Here is a 26,887-nt window from a genome sequence, read left to right as displayed (position 1 = left end):
GTCCCTCGGGATGTTCCACAAAGCCAGGATGTGAAAAGGCCAGGAGGTCAGAAAGAGTGGAAAAGTTCATTGCCCACAAGGCCAATTATTTTGAAGAGAATGCAATTAAGACATTCTTTTGACTGTATTTCTGATTTTTCTTACCAAAGGAGATTTATTTCTAAGATTTGGAAAGTTCACTGTACATACCTTGTGATGATAATATTGTCATTCTGAGGTGCAGTATAACATCCAGGAATCTTGAAAACTACTTTGTGTGCCCTGCTCCATCTGTACCATCTCCTCTATCAAAATAGTTTAAACATTAAATAAGAAAGCAATTCACACCATTAACTGCATGAATACCAATAGTAAATTTCATCTTGATATTTCATTGTTTTCCTCAGTCTTGATAAGGAAATTAAGCTTTCTTACCTGTTTCACATTACAGTGTATTTAAAGGTTTCAGTACCAGCTGGAGCTGAAATGAAAGATTTGTCCTCCCTATATTTGCAGATCAGGCTGTTGATTTGAAGGGTTTACATCTGTTTTTCATCTGGCTAGTGAGCTGTTCTGTTTTCTTACTAGCTAACTGTAAGTCTGAAGAAGTTTATGTGTTACATGAGTGCTATTTTAAAATTAATTTACTATATAGCAAAAGCTGAAAGTTAACATTTCATAATTTCTCTTAATTGTGTATGTATCTGACTTTCAAAATGGAATTGTATTTAATTCTTATTAGTATGTACAACTTGATTTTAATTTTTCCTCAAATTTCAAAACAGGATTACAGATTTCTGCAGGATTTCAGGAATTGTCTTTAGCAGAAAGAGGTGGACGTCGTAGAGATTTCCATGACCTCGGGGTAAATACTCGGCAAGCCATAGAACACGTTCAAGATTCAAAAACTGGTATGTCCACCAAGGAAATTTATGTTTTGGTGGAAACTCATCTCTTTTATACCTGGTACTAATCTTTTGGGGGGCAGGTTACTGATCTAAATGCTTACCTCATTTGATGTGGGAGTTTTCCTGACTACTGAAGGAACTATAAGAATCTCTCATGAGCAGGTGTCTATGATAACACCGTGCCTGTGTGAGCATTTCCTACAGCTTACTGAGCTAGAAGTTCCAGAACACAACTGACCTCTAATCTTTGAATGCTTTAGTTTTTTGAAATTTCTCAAAGCTGTTGAATTACTGTAAACTGGTAAAATTTTGTAACTACTAAGATGTTTGCCTCTCATTTTAGGTTCCTCAGGTCTTGCGATAAAATTAACTACAAATTACTTTCGTTTGACATCTCGACCGCAGTGGGCTTTGTATCAGTACCATGTTAGCTACAGCCCAGAGATGGAAGCACGCCGTCTTCGATCAGCTTTGCTCTTCCAGCATGAAGAGCTAATTGGAAAGACACATGCATTTGACGGATCAATATTGTTCTTGCCAAAAAAACTAGGGAATAAGGTGTGATATGAGAATGCCATTTTATTTTTTATTTTGACTTGCATTTTATGATGCTTAATGTTTCTTACCCGTCTGGGTGAAAGTAGAGAATTGATGTGCTTTGTGCTGCTCTTGGCCTCACTGAAGGGACTGAGTGTAACCGGTGGTGTTAGCAGGGGTGCAGAGGAGTCTGGACTCAAGGTTGAGCCTGGAAAAGGGAGAGAGGGAAGGTGTGTTCACTGTGTGTTTTAATGTTTGCCTTGTTGCCTCCCAGTACCTGCATCAGTAATTAAATATATATTAATTGGCAATTAAGTTTATTTCCTGAAGGTGAGTCTTTTTCCCGTGATGGCAATGGGTAAGGGATCTCCCTGTTTTCATCTTGAATTCAGCTGCTTTGGGGATGGTCTCCATTATATTCCATTAGTCATCTTCACCCAAAAAAGTAAAGCATTTTAGGTTGTAGTTCACCGTCATAGTAGGAAATCAAATTCTTGTTTCAGCTAAGTCTTGAATGGTTACTTAGAATCTTGAGGTGCAAGTCCAATTTTATATTAATTGAGCAAAGTACAGCTGTAGCTCTGTTTGCCTCTAGCTTTATTAACCTAACTTCACTTTCTCAGGTTACTCAAGTGTGTAGTAGGACCCGAAATGGAGAGGATGTGAAGATAACAATCACATTGACTAATGAGTTGCCACCTAATTCACCTACATGCCTGCAATTTTACAACATCATTTTTAGAAGGTTTGCTGTCCAAATTATGTCTTTATAAGAAGTCATTCTGAAAGTATCTGCCTTAAGTTTTTCCTTCCTGAATGGTGGACAACAAATCAATATTTATATGTGTAAATTTTTAAGCCATTGTGGCTACCTTTACTATGTGGCCAACCACATGTGGCAACATTTTAATGTGCAGTTAGATGCATGTTTCTGGCACATGTTGGTGTGAAATGAATTTATACCTTTTCTCCGAGCAAACAGTAGTGCAGGGCCTTGAACTGACAAATTACTTTTGTTGCTGGAGTCTTTCCACTTAACCTTGGTACCTTGGCTACGTGGTTCATGTGAAATGTCGCTTGTTGAGACTGCTACCTTCAACTGGTTGGTGAAGGGTTGGGTTGTATGCTAACTTGCTCTGAACTGATTATCATTAATAAGTGTCCATGGCCTTTCTGAATTGAGTTATATGGAAAGTTCACATTCATGTCTGTTTCATCTAGTCAGATGAACAAGAAATGAGGTTTTGTGGAGGGATGGGACCGTGCATAGTTTGATAAACTGAATAATAATGGTAAATGACACCTGTATTTCAACTTCTAGGATTTTGAAGATGTTGAGTTTGCAGCAGATTGGACGTAATTATTACAACCCCAATGACCCAATCAGCATCCCTAATCACAGGTTTGGCAAAATGGATACTCCGGTTCAGGAGGGGTGCAGGGAGAAAGAGTCATGTTTTGATGTTGCTCTGATGGTTTGTCTTGTAATAAAACCATGGACCTAAAACCTGGTATTCCTAGGAGGCATGAGACCTCATTCTCCTGACTTAGTGTCTTGTGTGTCTAAGATCTCATTACTCATTTCCAGTGTGTGTTCTGCTGTTACATTTTACTTCAGTGTCAGAAACCTTGCTTAACTGTCTGTAGGGCTGAGATCTCTGAATGCTTTAATTCTAAAGCTCAGGAGTGTCCAGCCTTCGTTCTGAAAGCCATTTAATCTGACATGTAAATTCCTGCTTTCTAGTGTCTGGGAAAGTGGACAGATGTATAGTAACTTAAGGGGTGAGAATAGAGATGCTTTAAAGCACATTAAGATTCTGTATGTTCTCTTCTGACAGGTTAATGGTTTGGCCGGGCTTCACAAGTTCTATCCTCCAGTATGAGGAAAGCATTATGTTATGTATGGATGTAAGCCACAAGGTTCTTCGCAGTGAAACAGTGTTGGATTGTATGTACAGTCTGTATTACCAGGTTGAACAGCAAAAATTCAGAGATGTCTGTGCTAAAGAGCTGATAGGTGTAATTGTTCTGACAAAGTAAGTCTCTTTGGACTCTTGTCTTAGAGAGCTATTTATTTTTTTTGGATGTTCTGTGTCCTGAAGTATAGAATGAAGCATGAGAAAGCATGAAAATTATATAATTGTCGAGCTAGCAAACTAATCGAGGTGACAGCATTTATGAAAGCAGAAAGTACATACTGGATTAGTTCTGGTTTTGTTTGATTTTACAGTTTAGCTTTTAGTAGAATTGATAACCTGTTACGATTGAAAACTTGAAGTTACTGCTGCTGATAGCAAAAATTCCAACTTGCATGAGTACTGCTGTTAACTTTTGCATCCCACAGTTTTATTTCTTTTCTATTTAAGATTTAAGAAAACCTGATGAAATTGTTTATTTAGGTACAATAACAGAACATACAGAGTTGATGACATCGACTGGGATGCCAATCCACAATGTACCTTTAGGAAAGCAGATGGTTCTGAGATCAGCTATGTGGACTACTACAAAAGGGTATGAAAACTGTCAGTGTGTGTGTTATGCTTTAACTTGAAACGTTACGGCATTGGTAGAGATTTAGTTACGATGCATGCATCTGTAATTAATATTTTTCTTTAACGGAATTTTATTTTTAATGGATACTGTGTAATCTGAAAACCGTAGGTAACCTATGCAGCATGAGTAGTCCATCCCAGTGAGTCAGGCAGATCTTTTTGCGCATCAATTTCAACTGTAAAACAGGATGGGACTTAATGAACTAGAAGCAAAATTTATATTATCCATTTTAGTTCAGGATGGAGTTTCCAAATGATAAATTTTCTCTTTTTCTCTTGCTTTTGGCTTGCTTTCTTTTGGGAAAAGTATTCATTTTCTAAAGAGAGTGTTATTATTAAGAAAACAGACTGTTTGTTATGAATAGACTAACATACAACATATATTTCTCATACAGCAATATAATCAAGAAATTACCGACTTGAACCAGCCCGTCTTGATCAGTCAGCTTAGGAAGAAGAGAGGAAACTTGATGCCAGGACCTGTGGTTCTAATTCCAGAACTGTGCTTCTTAACAGGTACTGTAGCATTTTTTCATACCAAAGCATCTGTCAAACCATAATGCCTACTGAAACTGGTGTTTTCACAGCACCCTTTTGCCAAGTTGAGTCAAAATGTTTTGTTTGTAGAAATGTGAATTTAGAAACAAGTTAGATGTTTAAATGAAGCTGAAAAGTTTGAAGGGTTTTGATGTTGCATAGTCTTTATATATGGTGTTCAACATTGGTCTGCTTATAACTTGTAGAGTTTTTGGTGGTAGAACTTCTGTTGAAAAAGAGAAATTTCCTGTAAACTTGTAATTTTGTAAGATCCATAAATATGTATTTTCCTCTGAGATACTCACTTTGCGGTAGCAGTACCTGTCTGTCTCAGTACTGTTTTCTTTTGCTTTGGAAATGCAAATGAAGAGCTGCATGTCTTGGGTGGCTTCCTCTCAAGTGCAGAAATCCGTTGTTTTCTTCTGTGCAGGTGGGAATGTGTGTGCAGGGAGCAACTGGAAACCTTGATTACTGCTGACACCACTTAATGTGTCCGCAGTACATGCATAGTTAGTCTGCATGACGTGCAAGTTTAGTTTTCTTAGTCCTTGGTGTAACTTATACTCAGAAAAAGATTTTGCTGTTAACAGGATTAACTGAGAAGATGCGTAATGATTTTAATATGATGAAGGACTTGGCAATTCATACACGACTGCCACCGGAGCAAAGGCAACGTGAAATTGGAAGATTCATTGACTACATCCAGAAGTATGCTACCTTAATATCTTCTGTACTTCTTTGTCATGAAACTTTGGAAGTTCTGCTGGTTTTAAAAAAGAAAAGTCTCAGCAAGAACAGATTTCTTGGTTTTAATTTCAATCTTGTTTTGAAACAGAGATGACAACGTTCAGAAGGAACTCCGAAACTGGGGTTTAAGCTTTGATTCTAATTTATTATCCTTTTCGGGAAGAGTTGTTCAAGGAGAAAAGATCCTTCAATCAGGAAATGTGGTAAATAAAACAACTTCTAATATCTCCTGGATCTCTCACTGATGAATTGGTTTCTTAAGGAAGGAAATATTACTTGTTGATTTATAAATGAAAGATTATGAGAGAAAACATTATACAAAAGTCTTTGTCCAAACAGGAGTCTCACAAACTGTTCACAGGTTCTGTTCAGGAGCCCCAGAAGACTTTTTGCCGTGCATTACAGTAGTGTTTTCCTTAACAGCCTGTCTCTCATAACAAAATCATTTCAGATGCACAAACTATGACACTAGAGAGGTTTCTAGCTGGTTGCCATTTATTAAATTACCAAGGCTTTCAAATGAAAAGCCACTAATTATTTCAGTTCAGTAGGTAAAACACATACAGTATCTGTTCACTCAAACGTGAGGCAACTCTTCAGTATGAATAACTTAGATTTCAATTAAGCCAGATTGCCCTAAAACTTTTGTGTATTTGCTCTGTAGTAGAAGTCTTCTGTTTTGAATGGATGCTTGATGGAAAAGGGCATTTTACAATAGCTTGATCTGTGTATCTGTATTCGGTAAAGCTTTTTATTGTTATTGAAAAGATCTGATATCTTCTTTGTAATAATGTTTTTCTTTTTATCAAGCAGTTACCTTATTAGAAAATTGAAGAAAAATCAATACATAAATAACTACGTAGCACAAAATCTGTGCGGCAAATAGTAACAACTTATCTGGACTAAAAATCATAAGTATCTTTGCATAATTATGAATGAAACATTTGAAGAGTGTAGGATTTCTTGAAGGGGGTAGATAAAGTTTGTTGTAATTTAGGGACAATAGCAGTAAAAGAACAGATAAAATCTAGTCATTTGTTCTAGACAGAAGTGTTGCAGTTTGTCCTTGAAGTGCATCAGGAAGTAGTTGTAGTATAGCTGGTTTGGTTGGGTGTTGATTTTTCTTTCTCTCCCATCTCTTATTTCCAGTTTGATTACAATCCTCAGTTTGGTGATTGGTCTAAGGAAAGTAGGGGAGCTCCCTTAATCTGCGCAAAGCCTCTGGACAACTGGTTATTAATATACACACGGCGCAACTATGATGCTGCTAATACCTTACTTCAAAATCTCTTTAAAGTCACGCCATCTATGGGAATCAAAATGAACAAGGCAACTATGTAAGTGTCTTTAGAAAGCTGGTGCAAAAATCATTTTAATACTTACTAAGGTGTGTCTGCTAGCAAGCTTAGGCTGCTAAATGAGGAGGTAGTACAGTATGTCACACTACTGAGATTTTTAATGAAACAAAGTTGCTTTCAGTATGCCAGTTGTTCCGTTTTCTCTAGTGACTGATTTTCTTACACTTTTATTTCTGAGAGCTTTTGCTGGGGATTAAAGGATGCCACAACCAAACTATTAGGCATATAGCCGTTGAGCAAAACCGTCTCAAGTGGAGATATTAGTAATACAAGAAGGAGTACGTATTTTCTTGCTGACTTTGGAGGTATTCTGACGTGTTCTCATTGCAAATATCTTCCCTTGAGTACACGTGCTTGCTCTTAATTTTGAATGTTGTTGCTCTTGGAAGCCTAAGTTGGGGAGGATTCCTCTTAATCTTAAAAACGTGTGAATGTTCTATGTCACATTTATAGCTATTCGTAAACACTTCATACAGTGCTGATTCATAATGAGCATTTATGTTCTTGCTGAAGTTTTAATAGCTATTAGATTTTTTCTGTAAACATTTTTTTCCTCTTCCTTTTCAGGATTGAAGTAGATGATAGAACAGAAGCTTATTTAAGGGTTTTACAGCAAAGTATTACCCGTGACACAAACATAGTATGTATTTGAATCCATAGTTTCAAATCACATTAATCACTGTAACTGGTGTTTTAAAACTAGGGGGATTCATTCTCAGAAATAAAACTCTTGGTTCCTGAGTATCTACTACATGTCTACTCATATTCCTGTTCAAACCCCAGAATAACCATGAGTATCCTTTGGGAAAAGAGCCTTTGTACTTGACCCTGATGTATAGACACTGAGACTGTGCAGGTATTTCTTTCATGGCAAACACTTGAATAATTTTCTTGAGCACGAGAATATTTTCCTAGAGAGCTAAAACTGTTCTGTAATTTTGAGAATGCAACTGCCTAAGACTTCTTTTTTTTTTCCTTTAAAGGTAGTTTGTATTTTGTCTAGTGCCCGAAAGGATAAGTATGATGCCATCAAGAAATACTTGTGTACGGATTGCCCCATTCCAAGTCAGTGTGTGATTGCTCGCACTTTAAGCAAGCCTCAGAGTTGTATGGCCATAGCAACAAAAATTGCCTTACAAATGAACTGTAAAATGGGTGGAGAACTTTGGAGTGTTGAGATCCCAGTAAGTAATTTTTAAAAAAATGTTAACTGTTTTCTTTATTGAGCTTTATTTAAAAAGCAAACCTTTTTCCCTCCAAAAAATAAAACTGAGTATTTTTTGTGTAGTTTGTTTTGTGTCTGTGAGAAGAGGCATGAAGTTAAATATGACATAAGGAGACATTTCATTCTGTGGTTTACTTACGTGTCCTGAAATGTCACGATCCTTTTAAACTATAGGGTGCTTGAGCGGGTCTTCACATACTAACACATGTTCTGTATTGATTCCTTTTAAGCTAAAACAGGTAATGATTGTGGGCATTGATTGTTACCATGACACTATAGCTGGAAAGCAGTCAGTTGCAGGATTTGTTGCTAGCATGAATCACACGATGACACGGTAAGATTTGAATAAATCTCTATTTTTCCCTTAACTGGAAAGTAGCTTGAATGTGGTGGGCCATCATAAAAGTGGCCTGGGAAGTGCTTTGAAGGCCATCTTTCATTTTGTTCTTCGCAGGTGGTTCTCGCGCTGTGCTGTTCAAAGTCGTGGGCAAGAACTTGTGGATGGGCTTAAAGCCTGCTTGCAAAGTAAGGACAGCTTTCTGCTCGTGTTGAGTCAGGTCTAAGGAATGACAGTTCAGCTGCCTCAAAACACACCTCAGCTGCCTTCAGGGGAGGCAGCACCAACTTGCACTTAGATAAAAACAGATTAAAAATACAGCTGTAAATATTGCTGAAAATTAATAACATTTTGTGTACATTATGTTATTCAGTACTGTATTTCGTAAGAATCATTAAATACTACTTTTCAATGTGCTTCAAAGGAGATGGTTTTAAATGATTACAGCTTCTTGCTGTGAGAGAGGCCAGCAGAGTAGATAACTTCCTTAATTTCTTTTTATATGTATTGGTACACAGGTAAACCAGAATTCTCTTTGCCAGTGACATTTGTGTATCATGGTGCATACCTGTTTCAGGTTGCTGAAAGATTAAGGACCTTAGGTTTCAAAACCTACTGCTGTGCTTTCCAGTAAGAAAAACCCATTTTTGTTTTGGAATGAATTGTCATTATAGCTAACAGCTTTTACTCTGTTTGTTTGGTTTTGTTTTTAAGCTGCTCTAAGAGACTGGTACAAGTGGAATAAGTGTTTGCCCTCTCGTATTATTGTGTATCGTGATGGTGTTGGAGATGGACAACTGAATACTTTGGTTAATTATGAAGTGCCTCAATTTCTGGATTGCTTGAAGAGTGTCGGTAAAGACTACAAGTAAGTCTGGTTCCACCAACCCCCTATTTTATAATGTAAGAGGATTATACACTGGGGTACAAAAAGTAGTTACAGATGAAGATTGTGTTGTCTTTTCTTTGGAGTTTATTTTACTTGAGCTCAGATAACTACTATTCCAAGGATTGCTTACATGGTAGGAATTAAACTGCTTACCTAGCTGCTGTTTCTGGCTTGCTCTTTACCAAAAATACTGTTAAAACACAGTGTTTTCTCTATGAAAAGATGAGGTAGAGAGAGATAGTAGAAATAGATCTGTGACCAGAAGATCCCTTTTTGGTCTGTTTTGTCTCCCTGTGAAGTAAAATATGAGAGGATTGGTGAGAAATAGTATCAAAGTTACACCCAAAACAAAAAAATCTGCAGTTATGAACAATGTTTTATTTAGTCTAAGGCAATTAATTAGTGAAGACTTACATGTGAAATTAATGCCCTGGAGAGCTCCAAAGTTGCTTTTAATTTGAAGCTCTAGAGAATCTGCTTCTGAAATACTCTCAGTGTAGTTTTTCAGGATATTTTTGAATTTGTTTGCTTGTTTTAATGTCTTTTTTTCACTTATTTTAGTCCAAGACTTACTGTGATAGTTGTGAAGAAACGAGTGAATACCAGGTTCTTTGCTCAGAGTGGCGGAGGAGGACTGAAAAACCCACCCCCTGGTACTGTTGTGGATGTGGAGGTGACCAGACCAGAATGGTAAGTCAGTATGTAAATAACATTTCTTCTGTTTGCTGGCAGCCTGATAATAGAGGGAATATATCTGATATTAAATGGACTGTGAGATAAAGTAGAATAACCCTTTCCACACTTATGTCCTTCTCAAAAGAAATCATAGTGAATGTGTAAATGAAAGAAGTGGAGAAGCTTAAATTTTATGAATTCATTATGCAATTGTTTCATGGTTTCCAATATGTGGTATTTGTATATATCAACATTTTTCAGTCCTTTCTGGGGTTTTGTTCCTTCTATTCTAGGTACGATTTCTTTATTGTGAGTCAGGCAGTGAGAAATGGCTGCGTTTCACCCACTCATTATAATGTAATTTATGACACTGGAAAACTGAAACCGGATTATCTACAACGTTTAACCTACAAACTTTGCCACATGTACTATAACTGGTCGGTAAGTATTTCCTGATAATATTTATCTAAGATTGTGCGTCTCTATACAATTACAACCCACAAGAAGGTAGGAAAAGGTCCTTCAAACAGCCATGCACATCCAAAAAGTGTGCAAGTGTGCTTCTAGACCTGGAGTGGTAGCTTGAGAGCTAGGCATTTTATGGTTATGTGATCTCTCTGAAGTCTGAAGATCAAAGTAATCTTTATTCTCTCTAGAAAAGATTTTTTTGAGTATTATCCCCAGACTTCAGTTCCACGCCAAGATCAGCACACGGCTCCTGCCTGGATGTGGTTTGCATTTGTCAGTGCAGTAACTGTAAATGTTTCACATGACTTACCCGTGTCCCACCTTCTGTGAGATCCAGCCTCAAAAGTAAACCTGCATAAGAGGCTTTTTTGCAGGGAGGAGGGGAATGGAGTTGGGAAGTTTTTTTGCATCTCTTCTTCTGTAGCGCATGTTTGTTCAATTTGTTCAGTTTATATGATGTTTTCACAAATCTGCATAAACTACAAGAAATACAAAGTTTACATGTATCGAGACTTTTGCATCCAGGATTCCTTGTTCCAGTGAGTGTGTGCTTAGTTAAATGACTTGAAATATTTTCTTTTCTTTCACAGGGTGTCATCAGAGTACCTGCTCCTTGCCAGTATGCTCACAAACTGGCTTTCCTTGTAGGTCAAAGCATTCACAGAGAACCAAACCTGGTGCTTTCAGACAGACTTTACTATCTTTGAAGTTAAATTACCAGCCAAAAAAACTCATGCAGTTCCTGCCCAGGGAACGTAGCATTGGCTGGGGGCTGCTGGTGCTGTGGGGCTGGTTTATTGTTTGGTTGTTTGGGTTTTGTTTTTTGGGGGGTAGGGGAATGGTTTTGGTTGCTGTTTGGTTTTTAGTTTTTGCTTTTTGTTTTCTTCTTAGGAGGCGTGCGTGGGGTAATCATATGTGCAGGTGGGAAACTTTAAGTTTCATTGTAGCAGGAAAAAACTAGAGCATTTGAATAGGCCTCCGCTTGCTACAAAAACGCTAATATTTTCTTATTTAATATTTACTTACTAAAGTGTTTGTGGGATTCTTCACAGAAGGTGGTCAGTTGTTCTTGCTTTTATTCATGTTTTGGACAAGTCTTACACAGAATTATTTTTCAGCACACAAGTTCTGTAGTTACACGGACTGTAACCCAAACTTCTCCCGTTAGCACGTTACACCTTCAATTTTTAAAATGCAATTGTTGCTTCCTTGTTTTTCTTGGTTGTTAAAACCAGGGCAAAATTTTGTCTCCTAAATTGTTTTCTATTTTGCAAAGGAAGGGTATCAGCCATTCTTGGTCATCCAGGCTCTATTTTCAGATTGCACTAAGCTGCAAAGCCTCTGGAAGGGGTTGTAATATTTTGCCCTTTTGAGTGACTCACAGACCAACTAGAAACTTCATATTTGCTACGTAGTGTGAAAAAATCGTTGGTTTAGACAACTGCAAATTCATAACTAGAATGAACTAAATTTCTTGGTTGAGATTTTCATTTAACAAGCTTGCATTTAAACAAAAATAATTTCCATCAAAGAATGCACTGTAGCTGGTTTTACTGTTCATGGGTTTTTTTCCAGTTGTGCAGTTCCAAGCAATGCAAAGTGCTTGGGCCTTGGTTTGTGTTTTACTTCTAAGATTTTCATTGTTAATTATTCAGCAGGAGAAGTTTAGTTTGTAAAGCAAATAATAGCAGTTGTGTCGATGGAAGTTGAGTTCAGATTTTTGCATTATGAGAGACACAGAATCGAACTTGTCCATATGCAAGAATTTGGGTTAGTGCTGATGTTCGATGTTTTGTTTTGATTTATTTTTTAACTACCATGTTGTGGACCATGTTCCTTTCTTTGTGAGATTTAAATAAAGTTGTTGCTGTAATTCTTGCTCATTTTGTTGTGTTAGGTGTATTTGTGTACATATTTCAAGGCTGGGCTTTGGGCATACTATGTGACATGTGCTAGAGTAATTTGCTATCCATTTTTCTTTCTGGAAAGCTCCTGGAGTCTTGGATTTAGACGAGCCTTTATCCTACAGTAATGGATCTTACCATTTGTGCCCCATCCTTCAGGAAGGGAGGGAAGGTCAACACAATAATCAAGCCGCTGATACGGGTGATTCATGAAACATACTGCACTCTACAAAATATCAAATAATTTATTTATATAAAATATAATACACAACGGTTGGACACATGCACACACCCACACAGTACTTTACCACAAATTTAGGCCAGTTATTTTCTTTAATTAAATGTTATAATCTAGCACACGGTATCTTACAGTAATTTACATTATCCTCTGAAGACACAATGGGGAAGCTTTGATCATTCATTTATAAACCTTCCATAAATTACAAAAAGAAAGGCAGTCTGAAAAGTATGTATAAACAGTAAAAACAATTTACAAATGGACAAGAATTACAAAATAGTAACAGCCAATGACTGCCATCAATGTGTTAGATTTTGTTTTTTAATGGAAATGCCAATATTGCAATTAATACTTGATTATCACCTGTTTCAGCCTTTTTACTGGCTACGGCTTTGATAACACAGTTTTTACTTTAGACACGCACTTTATCTTGGATCTGACATCAGCAATATGAAAATGCCTTTTAACTTAGGCCTGTACCTCCATGGGAAAAGAAGGTGGGGAGTAAACATTTTTATTGTGTTATTTTTATTTTTAATTATTCTTTTTTATTTCCTGGTAATTTAGACCAGTGAACCAGGAGCTCCAGAACCGGAGGCTGTATGGTTGAAACTGTGTGAGTCTCTGAATAACTTACACTGGCTCTGATTTCAGTTTACTGAGAAGGTTGACCAAAAAAAAATCAATACAAAGATTTTGGTTTGGAAAAAAAGAAAACAAAAAAGCATTTTGCACAGCACTTCCAAAGTCCCGAGAATTCCATCAGACATTAATGGAGTCAGTAACATAGCGCTTGATCTGAAATTACCATGTTTTGAGGAAGATGAAGACAGCGGAATACACAGTACATACAAAGTATACGTGGTATATTTATTAGACAGTACAAATCATTGTGCATTAATAAGGCAAAACATCAAGGCTGATTAAACTAGGAGTTTCAAGACCATTTTTGTTACTGATAAAGATTAGATACAGGGGAGTGATCTCTGAACCAGGGATCAGTGAAGAGTTTTCTTCCCCCCACTCACGGTTAAGGAGACCAAAGGCTGAGATTTATCCAATGGAGTTGCGGGTGGTGAGTTGACTTCAAATCAAACCATGTTCTTCTGGTCTTAATCCCACATTTTAATTTTGTTTTTTTTTTTTAAGAAAAAAGTATATGCAACAACACATCCACTTCCTTTTCTTGCTGTTTTGATTAAGCAATTCACATGACTCTATTGGTGCTAGAGTTAAAAACGCAAAGGTTTGGTCAAGCTGTACTGCATAGTCATGAAAGCCCTAGTTTGGACGGTTAAAAGAAATACACAGACTGGAAGCTTTACAAGTTGTCCAGGAGCACATGAATCATTTCACTGCACCAAGCCTTTTCAGCAGTTTCTTGCCTTTGGAAAGCAGCCCCTTTTTCTTTTTCGAGGCCATATCCCTGCCTCTCCCAGGAGCACCCGGCCCCACGGGTGATGGAGGTGACCCGGAATGGAGATGGACTGTGGGCGATGGTGCTCGCCGGGATGTACCTGTATTCTCAGGAGGAACCTATTAGGTACATTATCATTTATTGAATGTTTGCAAGCTTGAAAGCTGTTAGCATCAAGAAAGTTGGTAACATCATTTGTCCCATTACCCACTTAACAAAAGGTCTGGTTCCTTTCTGCTTTTGTGGCTTAAAATACCGTATGGGCTTATGGAAAAATGCATCAATTTTAGGAAGCGCAGACAACAGGAAACACGCCAATAGAGCCCTGTTTGCTTATACCTTTTTTTTTTTTTCTCTTTTTTTTTATACGCTTAGTTTGCCACAGTTCAGGCCACAAAAGCCACAAAATTGGGTTTGCATTTCAGTACTCTGATAGTACAAAAATGAAGAGGGACACTTGTAGCTATAGATTTAGGAAAATAAATGTGTTAATTACTACAGATCAGCAATCTATAGGAGCCAAACTCTTTTCAGAAGAAATTACTTAAAGATACTATATGATCACTTATTTTTTTTTAAATGCCTTTTCTTTGAAATTGGCCTGTGAACTTTATGTACATATTTGAGGAGATGGCACACTGGCTTCAAAAAGAAAAAAAAAAAAGAAAAAGAAAAAAAAAGGAAAAGAAAAAGCTAAAATGAACCTTAATTGCAATCAAAGAAAGCTTAAAGACCCTGGCTGCTGGATGCATGTGCTGCAGCTATGGGCTTGCTGAATGGCGTGAATACCTGTATGATACAGATGGCGGCATTCCTAAATATTTTAAACAGCTATTTTTATAATTTTTTTAAATTATTTTTTCAGTCATCAAAAGCACTTGAATGAAAAAGCTAAAACTATTTCTACTCGGCCTATCCTAAGTACAGTGCCTGGTGACACAATGTGATGCTAGCACTTAAGATGCTATTTCTGTAGTAGAATCCATGCCTGAGGGTCCCTGGTGGAGCGCAAGTTAAAACATCAGCAATTCACTGGCTTGTGCAACAGCGAGTTAAGCGAAGGGGCTTCAAGCCTACTTTGATTTTTAAATCAAGGTCTAATTCTAATGAAAAAAACAAATTAAAAACAAAACAAAACAAAAACAACTTGGTAAAGCACCCCAACGTACACCTGAAGATACCAGATATTGAGTCTAATGCATTCATTCCGTGAGCTGCATGGTTCATATGAGACTTTTATTGCATTGGTAAACCAAACACTTGGTAGTACTTCAAATGTGCATTTTGTAGGAAAACCCCAGGAAGTTGTACCATACAAAGAGACTTTTTTGGAATTGTTGAATAGTTGGTCTTAGGCAAACTGGGGTATAACCAATCACGGAAACCACATTTTAAGGCAGATAATTTAAGTGGCTGTATTTGAGTGTAATGAGTTTCAAACCCAACGCTACCCGTGTAAACTACAGCGAGCAGAAGCTCCTCTTTCAGTTGGGTGCTCGGTCAGGTTGGGCGCTTGTGCTTTTCTCTTGCTCTAGAACTGGGAGTTTTCCGTCCCGGTTGGCTAACAATGCAATATGCAGCTGTTGGGAGGGCCGGCAGACATCAAACTCGCCTTTCTATGTAAACAGAAACATTTCGCTCAGGAAGAAATATGTTCCAAACACCTTCTGAAAGTAAGGTCCAATTGACTTCTTTCTAAGGATTCCTTTTTAAAGGATTTGTCTCCTAAAAATACTAAATAGACTTGATATAGTAAAAGCATTCAGCCGCTTCTTCTGTGGCCAAGGATTTTGGAGACATATTTCTTTTTCTCTCTTTTTATTTTTTGTTTCCCCCACAATTAAGTTTCCAGACTTGCATTAGATAGCCAGGTAGCTTTAATTGAAACCTCTATTGGTATCTTCAGTTGCTCACTTACGTGAAGGCTACATTGCCTTATTAAGGTGTGAAATGAACACTCTTCTTCTGTTTCCAAGCAGATGAGCAAAGAAATAAAAATATATATAAAATATATAATATAGAAAAGTATTGCAGTGATGAAACAAAACCAAAAATGAGATACTCTAAACACGATTAGTCTTTCATCAAAGAGAAGTCCCTGGCAGTTAAGAGGAGGACACGGGGGTTAAAGCTGAGCACTGCCTGCGGTTGCAGTTTGCATCTAAAGGATGCTTGTACCCGTCTTTAATCCACAGCAACTTTTGCTTTCATCTGGGTATCGCACAGAGTGAGAATAGTTTGGAAGCAATAAGAAGTAACTACTTTCACCAGGGAAAAGCTGCTTAAGCTCAAATTATAGTTGAATGACTGTCATCAAATGGTAAATTTAGTTAAAAATGTAACGAGCTAGTGGAAGGGTAAGTAATTTTCTTTATGTTTTATTTTAAATATTTCAAAATCAATTTTAAATGGGCAAATGGATTTAAGATGTTAAAAGTAACTTCTAAATTATGCATGAAACGGAATGGAGAACAAAACTCAAGTTTTCCTTAGTTGGTTGCTTACCCTTTTTGCTTTTGTCCGGGTCGGTGTGTCGTGAGCGTATCGCGAGGGCGCATCCGAGAGAAAGACCTCGACGTCGTCAGGCACTTCTTCGAGGAAGTTGGAAGGAACCAGCCCCTTCTGGCCGTTCAGCTCGCCCTGCAGCACGGGGAGAGGGTCAGGAACGGACGCTCCAGAGCAGTTTGAAGAGACCCAACAGAAACCAACTTACGTAGTAAAATCCATCTTCATCGATCTCCCCAAAGACGGTGATAATGTCCCCAGTGCAGAACGTCAGCTCGGCCTGGGAAAGAGGGACATGGGACACTGCACATTTTGGTAGGCAAAGGTCAACATTTTTTTAGTCATAGCAAACCCATCAATATTTTCCACCTCTCCTTTATCTTAAGATGGTGAAACCAAATTGAACTTTGCAAGCAAACTTTGTTTTTTTTCTTTTCCTTCTATTCTTTGCACATCCACTGTAAATGTATAATAGTGCTTATCAATACCAACTCTGTTTTAACTCAATTACGGCTCCACAAATCGTAACCACAGTGAAGGGTTATGGTGTCGGTACCTCCACGTCAACGTTAGGAGAACTTTCTCGGGGGTCATAATCATACAGGGCCACCATCCTCCTCGTAGCCACCGGCTGTTGTCTGCTGGTCCGTCTGTTCCTTTCTGTCCCAATCAAAGGAGAGGAAGGGAAGGAAAACTATCAGAGTTATCTTGAAAAGAAAAACAAGGTGCAACTTCCCTCACCAGTGAGTAACAATGTGGATATTTTTCTAGCATAGAGAACTGTTGGTTTGCTGCCTTTATTCTAAGCCATGGAGTCCTCTGAAAGGTGTTTATCTGCAAAACTCATGTTCTGAAATTTTCAGTCATTTTTGGTTGTCAGAATCAGAGGTTACCAGGGTGTACAAAGCCAAACACTCAATATTCGTGTTTGTTTCATTGTATTAAAACCTCCACATTTACTGCCTGTTCCCTTCCCCCCTCCTTGTCACAAGGAACTTTTTGTGCCTGGGTTTATCCTTCACGTTTGTGCCGGGAGGCTGGAGCAGGACGGACACGCTCAGATGTCCCCGGACAACAGGAGCTGCCCCGTCATGCAAGTGCTTTGCAATATTGCCAAGACTCTGACTGCAAAAAAACCACATCCTCAAGTCCTGCTTAATTTTACAAGTTTCCTTTGTGAGGAACAGAAGGAAAGGAGTAAAATTTGGAGTTCTCTTAGAACCACCTGAAGTGTTTATTGGTTGATATTAAACATGAAACGTCAAGTCCGAAATGGGCTTCACGTTCAATTTGAATGCGATTCACATGGTTCTTGCAGATGGTGGCTGGTTAGGAACATGCTGGTTGGTGCCGCTGGCATTGCGGGTAGGGCTGCTGGGTGTCCTCTAACCCCCTGGCTCCCCAAAACCTGGCTCAGCCCACACCTACATCACCATCAGAGTCGCGCTTTCCCCTTTGAATCACTTCTCTGCTGCCCACAGCTCACGGGCCCCTCTGTGACCAAGCGGAGAATCCCAAAGGGATCCTGCCTTGGTGCTGTGGGACAGTATTTTCCAACTTCTGGCTTCCGAAAAAGTTCAAAGGCATTAAAAAAAATATAAGTCTAGACAGCTCAAATAATTTCAGCTCATTGACAGCTTGAATCAAATGATTGGTTCTTAGCACAGACCTCTTTTAGACTTTCTGGATCTGCGGTGTACAGAGCGTGTGCTCTCTTTGAAACGGTCACAGGTGACTTCAGGAAAGGAACGCATACAAATAAAAGAAGAAAAGAGATGAAGCTGTTCAAAGTTCTGTCTTTAAGGATTTAATGTGGGCAAAGGATTAAGAAAAAATATAGTCATATGAACACGGCATGTAAAGTGTCTGATGTGACATTAAAAATGAGTAACAATGTGAGACGGACTGGCAATCGGAGCCTGATTCTGCTACCAATCCACGTGGGCAGCCTGACAGCGAGTGGCTGAGCACGTGGATCTCTGCTCGTTAGCATTTGTATTTAGTTTAAAATTAAGTCTAACTATTCTTTCCAAGTCCATTAGTAAATATTAAAGAGAAAACACATGATGTTTCTAAAGTGCTAACATATTTAAAGGTGAACTGCTGGGGGTAGGTTGCTAACAGCTCGCTCAGAAACATCCCAGAATAAAAGGAATTGCTTAAAAATGCGAGGCGGGGTAACACTGCGCTCACAAATCACCTCTCTCTAGATAACGGCTTTCTGATTCCCAGGCTGTTTCAGGGGACACCGCCAGCTGAGCACAACAAAAAATCCAATTCTATTCCCAAAATATGACCCCTGGACAGCCAAAATGTTCCAACATTGGGGCACTGTGCAGATTGGGGGTTTCATTTGCACACATGTTCTGTATCAACAACCTGCTGCCTTTGCTAAAGACTGAGAGCACGGAGCAAGCGTCAGTTGTTGCTGTTTGGACAGACATTTTCTGTACCCTCAGGTGACCTCATTGCTAGAATGAGAACCACATTTAGACAGTGGTGTAAATCATGGGTCCCCCAGCTGTGTGCAGCTGTACCCAGGGCACGTGGGCTGTCTCAGTCTAACAATGCAGAGCGTTGATCAAACGAGTCCCCGTGCTAACGATGCTGCATGTCCCAAGGACGCGGCCCAAGTTCTTGTGCTGTCACTGTCCGTGCAGGGGGGTGTGAGGTACAAGTGTGCATGTGTGCAAGCATTTGTTGGATTTATGTGGCGTTCATAAAAGAACACAGAGATTTGGATGAAGAACTCAATAAAGCATTTTTCAAACTTCATCCTTCCCTTTCATGGACAATGGAGAATTTTAAAATGTCTCAGGATCTTAAAAAAAATGAATGATTTGTCTCTCATTTACTAATAGAAACTGCAAGGTTTCATTCAACCTAAGAAAACATCTGTGGAAGATTTCTTTGGTTGTTTAGCAACCACTTTTACAGTTCACGTTTAAACTGAACCAATTCCAGCCTTTTACGCTCTGAATCACGTTGAAATTTTAAAACGTATTGAGCTGGCTGTATGAAATTTATTTCTAGGAAGAAATCTACGTTAAGACACTTGAATTGTGCATCTGTGCACAACATTGGACCAATGATGTAACACAAGTGGTTTGTAACACAGAATTGTTTGGCCCAGCGCTGCTTTTTAGCATAATATGTAGTTCTATCTCAAATGAGACTGCACATAACCCTTTGCCTTTAAATTACTGGTCAAGTAGGAAAATGTAAAGAGAACAAATAAGTGATTCTTTGTATGCTTTGCAGCAGTGAGCGGATCACAGGCACCTCAGCACAGCACACTCCAAAGCACAGGGATCATGTTCTGTGTCCAGAAATCTTGCCAGTGACAAGCCCCATATTTTAAGATAAGAAAGTAACAAGTGGAGGGATAAAGATATAAGTCCTCATTTCCAGCAAAATAGGTGACCAAGATTACATCTTAGGTGAATAAAGTCATCCAGATACTGACACAGAATGTATCCCATGGTGTAATAAATTGCTGTAAAATCGAGATGCGTCTGCACATAGTGAAAACAAAAGGCAAAGCAGATCCAGCCAAGTGAGTAGCACCCAAAAGTCAGGGGAAGTGAAGCACGGACCCTTTCTCTCACCAATTTTCTCGACTGGCGTGTTGAGAGGCAGGAAGCCCTGTTTGAGGAGCTGGTCCATCATCTCTTCGTCATCCGCTTGGATCTCAGAGACCATATTGCACGGGATAAGGCCAATTCTTGTACAGGTTTCTCCACGATAGAATCCATCAGCATCTTTGTCCCCATAAACCTGTTATTCAAAGAGGGATAGTAGTGTTGGTCACTAAAGGTTTCAGCATTTAAGAACTTTAACGCAAGCTACATGGTTACTAGAGCACAGGCAGACAATGTTAAGTCTATGCATTCTAGGAGCTTCCAGCATTTAAAAGCCCACCCAGCTCAGATAAGGGTGACGATCAGCACTTCGTGGTCCCTTTGCAGAACACACATCCTCTGTCAAGCAGTTTCTCCTGCAGTTTGTGGCAATAGACACAGAGGGCTTCAGAGTCACAGTTTTGCTTTGGCACTTAATAATTGACTCTGGCCCTAACTATCTACAGCAGCTTTGAGATTTTTGCCCATTTCCCATTATTTTGAAGCCGTTAGCTTCCAGATCCAGCAAGATTTACAGCCTGAACCTCTGGAGCAAAATCCCCCTTGGACTCCAGTCACACAAGTTGCTTTCCAAGCAGACCCTGCTTGTAAAACTGGGTCCTTTGTCTCCTTTGCTTTTAGGTCCCACCTTAATGATCTGTCCTTCTTTAAACGGCAGCTCTTCCTCTGCAGCATCAGGGTTTGGGGACATTGTCAGCGGGTCGTAGTCAAAGAGCGCAACAAATATTCGAGTAGAAATATCCTCTGTGCCAGGGTCTGTTTCTGATTCTTCGTACATATCTGGAGAGAGATGGTCGTGACCACCATAGCCATCTAGGAAATTAAATGCAAAAAAGAGCAATTCAGTAAAACAAGTTGGCCTCATCTTTCAACTATTCCAGTTAATATTTGAATAACACTTGACATTTCAGTGAAAAACACCCAATATCTTAACGCATGTCCTGTCAAGGTTGGGGTTTTGTTTGTTTTTAATTAGCAGGTTGTTGGTTTTGTTGTTGTTTTTTTGAAGCGGACACAATCTGCATGCACTGAGCATGGCGCTGATCTTCTGACCACACTGACACATGTGCATACAGCTCGGCTAAGAAAGCGATTTTTGTTAGTTTTACGAGAATTTCTCATAAATTAATGAAGCATGTTAAGAGTGACATAAGCATGAGTCTGATAAGCTTTATCACAACTGCAAAAATAACCGTGCTTTGGATCCAGCTGTTTTCCAGCACAGCTGCTTCTGCTCGTCATGGACACAAGAAAGCACATCCCAGCTGTTTTGACAGACCATGTTTTAGGGACCAGGTTTAAAACATGGTGAGAAGCTCTTCTCTCCAGACAGGCAAGAACAACTATATTCCAGTTGTGTTAGTCAGGGTGGGCACTGCACTCATATGGGTTTGTTTGAACATCACCAGCAGTGCCCCAAACCAACCCCGACACTAACACCGTGTTAAAATCCAGTTTAGCTATGGCTGCGCTTAACCAGGAGCTCATTAGGAAAGATCAACATTGAACATCCCACTGAACTCCATCCACTGCAGGGGACCAAATCAGTTAGGACATGAAAAATGAGAACTCATGTTTTGCCTCATAAATCGTTCAGACTCTTTAAATGAGCTGGAGAACGCACTTAGTTCATGATTCAACAACGTACTCAAGGATGGACTTGAGTAAAACTCAATCAGAAAATTAGGCCAAAATGGCTAACAAGGAGTGTTTTGATTAAGACGTTTCAAAGGCTCTTAATTTTGTTTTGAAAGACTATGTGGCAGTGCTTTCCCAAAAAATAGCCTCTTTCAAGACATACAAAGCCGAAGCCTCAAAAAATAAGCTCTCAGAGTCACAAGCCACTTCTGGAAAACTCGGCTGATTGTGCAGTCCCACTGACTCCAGTGGGAGTCGCGTCCTTCTGCTCTGTGCTCAATCAACACTCATCAGTCACTTACAAGATCCTTCACCATGAATAAATTGAGAAAGTGACATTATAAATTATGATGAAAATGTAGTTCGGCCATATCAAAATTTTTCCAAATAGTTGTCATATTAATCCAATTTTTACTGTAATCACCTCTTATAAGACTCTCATTTTTGGTCAGTGTTTGAACATTCAATATAGAACATTATAGATAAAATTCCTCTTTTTGCCTCTACACCGGCTACATTTCATTCAACATTTGATATTTTTAAACTACCCGAAATGAAAACCTTCAGATGGTCACAGCTTTAAGGGAACAGCTGCTAACGCTTGGGTCCAGAGCACAAGAAAGACCGTGGACAGGAAAGTGGAGAACAGCAAAAGGGCAGGGAAAGATTCCAGCCAAGCAGCTTTATGCAGCACGAAGCACAGGAGTGTGGGGGACACGGGGACAGAAGCCACGGGACACAGGGGGTGGGACTCGGCTCTGGTCTCTTCTCGGACAGCCCGGCTCAGTCGCGCTGGGGTCACACTCGGGTCCACCAGGCAACGTGACACGGGTGGGTTGTTTGGTTTTTGTTGGTCTTTTTAAATGAAAAATATCAACTTTTGCATCCAACTCCAACTGCAGCTAATGAGGGAGAGGTGTATTATAGCCCAAAGTATCTCTGTTAAAAGCACTGGCCTCTAACAACCTGACTCAGAATAGTCTTATTTGTTTCAGTGAACCAGGAAGCAAATAATCTCTTGATTAGATCATTTGCCACCTATTTATACATGGATCATACATACACACACAATAGCGTATGTGAAACTCTTTGGAAGCGGCCAGCCAGATTCCAGCTGACGCACGGTTGCAATCACAGTTGCATTGAATTGTTGAGATTTGCAGCGATAAACACAAACTGATGATCTGGTGAGGCAATCAGATCAGTTTGCTCTGAAACTCAACATTAAACTGCAATTTACCTAAACTTTCAGGGCCCCTTTTGTTTCATTTCAGATATCAACAAAACCCTAACGTGTTTCTTAGCTCTATATATGGCCTGGGCTGCTTTTATGGCTGAAGTGTCTCACACTTCAATTTACTGTGTTATGAACTATGAAACTGAGTTGTTGATCATGCAATGATTTCTATGTTGATGAAGCAACAAATACTATCAGTAGTAGGTATAATTGCCTTATGTAATTCAAGTTTGTCATTATGAAGCAATTATTCCTAAAAATACTTTTGTGTCTTCACCAAGTGATCCGCCAAAGTCCTATGTGGTCATTGAAAAAACAAACCCAAATCTTCATTTAAAGATGTTAATCAGAATAACATATGGTAACTGCTTCCTATGCCAGGACATTGGGTTGTGATATACCAGCTACTGCTTGTGCCTGTCCGGTGTGGATGGATCAGGTGGCAGCGCGGTCGTTGCGATGGGTGGTGGTTGGGGTGTGTTGGTGGATACCGGGTGGCACTGGCGGCAGCAGAGCTTCACAGAGGTTCATGCCATGCACTGGGCTCGGCTCAGCCCGACGGGGGGAGCTGCGGGGCGCTCTGGGGACAGGGGCCACGGGCTGGTTGTCCCTCACAGCTGGGCTGGAAAAACTTACCTGGGAGCAGCCAGGACTCGGGAGCGAGCGCCCCGGCATTCTGCATCGCATGCAAGGTTGTCATACAGAAACAGGCAGCTCTAAAACGTGTCTGTCAGAAAGGAGGAATAATGTTCGGCATACCGTATCTATATTGAGAGGCCATGGTACGCTGCTGGGCCCATTTCTTGTGTCCACCAATGCTGCGATAATAAGCTTCTTCTTTTACAGGTGAAATATTTCCCTCACTACCTGACCGAGACCGACCGCCTTCACTGTTACTGTCCATTGTAATTTCTATGGAGAAAAAGGGAATGATCTATTAAAACATATTGTAGAGTTGCCTTTGCGGAGGCTCCTGCGGGCAGGCTTTGCCTACCCTTTATTTTTCTGACTTGCATATAGTAGGAAGGCTAAACACTGCACAAGCTTTGCCAGATGTCTCAGCCTCCGAAAATCCTCCTTCAGCAAGGGAATCACTGAAATATGGATCTCCTTTCATTTTTTAAAGCGTCTGAATTTTGTCCTTTTAAAACTTCATACAGCGTAAATATTGTTCGTTAGATCTTTGGATAGGAATCATCTTTTAGTATGAGGTTTAAACAATCCTACCTGCCAGATCTGCAAGGTCAAGAGCACTGTAAACTGTGTTTCACCTTCTAAAGTATCAACCTAAAAACAAAAATTAATTCATTTACTTCAATCCTACCTGCAAGAAGATATGAATCCAAAGTATTTATAGATGAATGGCAAAAATACCTCGAAGAATTTGAATCCTGGAGCATTTTGGAAAACTGTTTTCTCATTGGAATCCTAAGAACATTACAATTTTGAAGGTCTTTCCCACTAATTCAACCTCCCAGAGCTGCCTAAGCACCTTCCTTAGCTCAAGAACTCAGTAAAAACTCCAGGGGTGCAGGTAAGGGAGCAAATTGCTGCCAAGAAATTTGGAATCCATATTTTCGATCTACAGTTTCATGTATTTAAGTAGCTTAAACTCTGGCTCAAGCTTATTTTCTTGTTTCCTTCTATTTTACTCTGCTTTTCACTTTGTGCAACCACATGTTGTACTGACTCAACTCTAACAACTTCCTTCTCCAAAAACTGTCCTTGTAGCCCCTATTGATGGGAAACCTCCATGTCCCTGGGAGTCCTGGACAGCGGGTTCAAGTTCATACAACGCTCCATTATCCGCTTTTGGATGCTTTGTGTTTATCTGCCCCCTTGGTACACTTTACATGTTCTAGATGTTTTTCCAGCCGGCTTACAGAAAGCAGCTTTTGCCCAGACTTGTAGCAAGTGTTTATATTTGCTTCACTTACCATCAAAATGATTTATTCGAGTGTGATGCTGAAAGCAAGAAATGGTGCATACATATCTTTCAGCAATTGGAATCATTAGTGTTTTAGACAGCAATCAGGACTCTTGAACTCTAAGCCACATAAGCCCTTTCAACAGGATCACAGCAAAGAATACTTTGTTAGCTACTGTACATAACGGTCAGTAGTTTACTTGTTACCAGCATTCAACAATATCACAATTTATTCCTAAGGGAACTTCCCCCAAGAGCATTTGTGGATTGCAGAGAATACAAAATACTCTAATTCATTCTTTAAGTTACACTGAAAGAAATAAAACCTCAAGGTTTTATTTTCTTTTTAATTATCCGTTTGAGCACAGACTGACTATCAGAAATCAATTTCTTTATCTGATTCCTGAGCTGTTGCTATTGAACTAAACAGTGAAGTCATTACGTTGTGGTTTCTGTGTTCTAACTTTGTTGGCAGGAAGTGAGGTCTGATAAATTTAATCACTTCCCTTATTTTTTAATTAAAATGAAAACTAAAAGCAAACCCAAAGGGCTACTTGAAACAAACTCATCTACTCCCTCGCTATTTATAAAAACAATATTTTAGCAAATAATATAAAAGAACTTAGATGGAAAACTTGCTTTAAGTAGGCCAAACAGAAAGCAGAAATCTTTAGTCCTGAGGAAAGCAAAGGCAACTTGCAGAGAAAGGAGGAGAACACAAAAACCTAAAGGTTTTCACATGATCATCCAAAAGCTATTTGGCTCAGCTGGCAATAACCTGCCAATGGAAGCACAAGAGCCTCCCTGGAGCTGGTTCTCCCCCATACCATTTCCATACCGGTGTCATCCCATTGATGTCTGTGGAGATCATCCTTATCTACCCCAGGATGCGGGCTGAGAATCAGCCTCTGACCACTGCTGCTATATTGAAGACACTAAGAGACTCTTCCCTGTGCCAGCTGGGCACGTTTGCTGAGCTACGGTTTCAATAATAATAATGACTATCTCCTAGATATGAGAATAATCGTGCCCACTAGGGGGATATGTCTTTAATTTACAGCACAGGCATTTCAGTGTGATTCTATGAAAAGGGAAAAAAAATTAAAACCAAACCCATTCCTTAATTATCAGTCTCTTTCCTTCTGATAATCCCCGTTTGTGACATCTTATTCACATGAAAGTGAGGTGAGAACTGCCTGACACTGCTTCCTTCTCCTCCTGATGATGCTACAGCGTTCACAAATTAAAGCCCAGCTTAGGGACAGGAGCAGGACCTACTTTATGTCTCCATGGAGTAAACTTCTGCTCACAGAACCCTTTCTGCATTTGTTTTGCATGTGTTTCCTAATTTTCAGTGTTTCTTGTTTGCCAGTATGCAGTGCAAGTTTAACAGATACGTATTTGTCCAGAGTGTCTTGATTCCATCATCTTTTCTGCACTACTTTTTGGATTTTCTGGTATACACCAGCGTATAGTTTAATTCATAAGTAAATCAGAATAGGGATGATTCTGCAAGAAGGATCAAATCTAATCAATATATGCAAGTTCTAGTAACTTGCTGCATTTAACAGCTTCAATTTTTCCTGCTAAAATTCCAAAAAGTAGTCAAGAAAATGGAAAGTGAATGCAAAATGATGGTTGGTGAATGAAAAGATGGATGGCTGAATGGATGGCCGAATGGGTACGTTTGTTTTACTGATCATATAGTAGCCTGCCTGCAAATTTCTTAGGTTAAGATCTGACGGCATTTAAGCCTAACCAAGCTTTGAAAAGCTCCCATACCCACTACATTAAATGAAAGGGCTCCCAGTGATGTCAATGACTCCTGACTCAGCCCCTGTGAGACCCCAGTCCGCTCACATTTAGATGGAGATGTTTTAAGTCCGTTTCACCCCATTTAAACTAAGAGTAACCACGGTTCGAGAAGAGCGCCTTTCGTTGCTGTTGGAAGGACCGACCGCCTCCCCAGCTCTGAGGCTGCAAAGAACAGAAATGCACCAATCTGTCCAACTAACCAATGGAAGGGACCAACATTGGCCGAGACCTTTGTGGCACTGCACTGCCATGGGAGGACCTTCGCCCTGCGTGATCCGCCCTGTCGGGCCGTCCTGCGGATGACACGTTACCTAAAAGCTAGAAAAAACACAACAGAAAAAACAGTTTTGTAA

General features: G+C 39.5%; 2 protein-coding genes across 11 annotated transcripts in view; one reads left to right on the top strand and one right to left on the bottom strand.

Annotated features, from left to right (window-relative positions):
* Positions 1-772: 772 nt before the first annotated feature.
* Positions 773-10,919, top strand: PIWIL1 (piwi like RNA-mediated gene silencing 1; the record flags this gene model as incomplete). Its single annotated transcript, XM_080355478.1, has 18 exons — positions 773-890; positions 1,231-1,445; positions 2,048-2,169; positions 2,746-2,826; positions 3,263-3,460; positions 3,824-3,935; positions 4,372-4,492; positions 5,104-5,221; positions 5,349-5,463; positions 6,410-6,597; positions 7,186-7,262; positions 7,606-7,802; positions 8,074-8,177; positions 8,298-8,368; positions 8,895-9,048; positions 9,631-9,759; positions 10,038-10,185; positions 10,803-10,919. Exons 2-18 carry the CDS (start codon positions 1,332-1,334, stop codon positions 10,917-10,919), a joined length of 2,166 nt encoding a protein of 721 aa, XP_080211604.1. The 5' UTR covers positions 773-890; positions 1,231-1,331.
* A 2,782-nt stretch (positions 10,920-13,701) lies between these two features.
* Positions 13,702-26,887, bottom strand: part of RIMBP2 (RIMS binding protein 2) — a gene marked incomplete at both ends in the record, with an annotated part of 74,976 nt that continues 61,790 nt past the window's right edge. For 4 of the 10 annotated variants that reach the window (XM_080355385.1, XM_080355387.1, XM_080355390.1 and 1 more), the window contains 7 exons: positions 15,710-15,736; positions 16,277-16,411; positions 16,485-16,556; positions 16,833-16,936; positions 19,885-20,053; positions 20,546-20,730; positions 26,735-26,852. In XM_080355385.1, coding sequence (XP_080211511.1) covers positions 15,710-15,736; positions 16,277-16,411; positions 16,485-16,556; positions 16,833-16,936; positions 19,885-20,053; positions 20,546-20,730; positions 26,735-26,852 — 810 coding nt within the window. Of the gene's footprint in view, positions 13,891-15,709; positions 15,737-16,276; positions 16,412-16,484; positions 16,557-16,832; positions 16,937-17,945; positions 18,012-19,884; positions 20,054-20,545; positions 20,731-23,551; positions 23,705-26,734; positions 26,853-26,887 lie in introns of those variants that run through there. The other 6 variants (XM_080355386.1, XM_080355388.1, XM_080355384.1 and 3 more) reach the window with 5 other exon arrangements.

The sequence above is a fragment of the Nesoenas mayeri genome (assembly GCF_963082525.1).
Source record: "Nesoenas mayeri genome assembly, chromosome: 17".
NCBI classification, from domain to species: Eukaryota; Metazoa; Chordata; class Aves; order Columbiformes; family Columbidae; genus Nesoenas; species Nesoenas mayeri.
The sequence above is the reverse complement of the archived record's forward strand: the minus strand, read 5'-3'. Positions and strand labels throughout refer to the sequence as shown.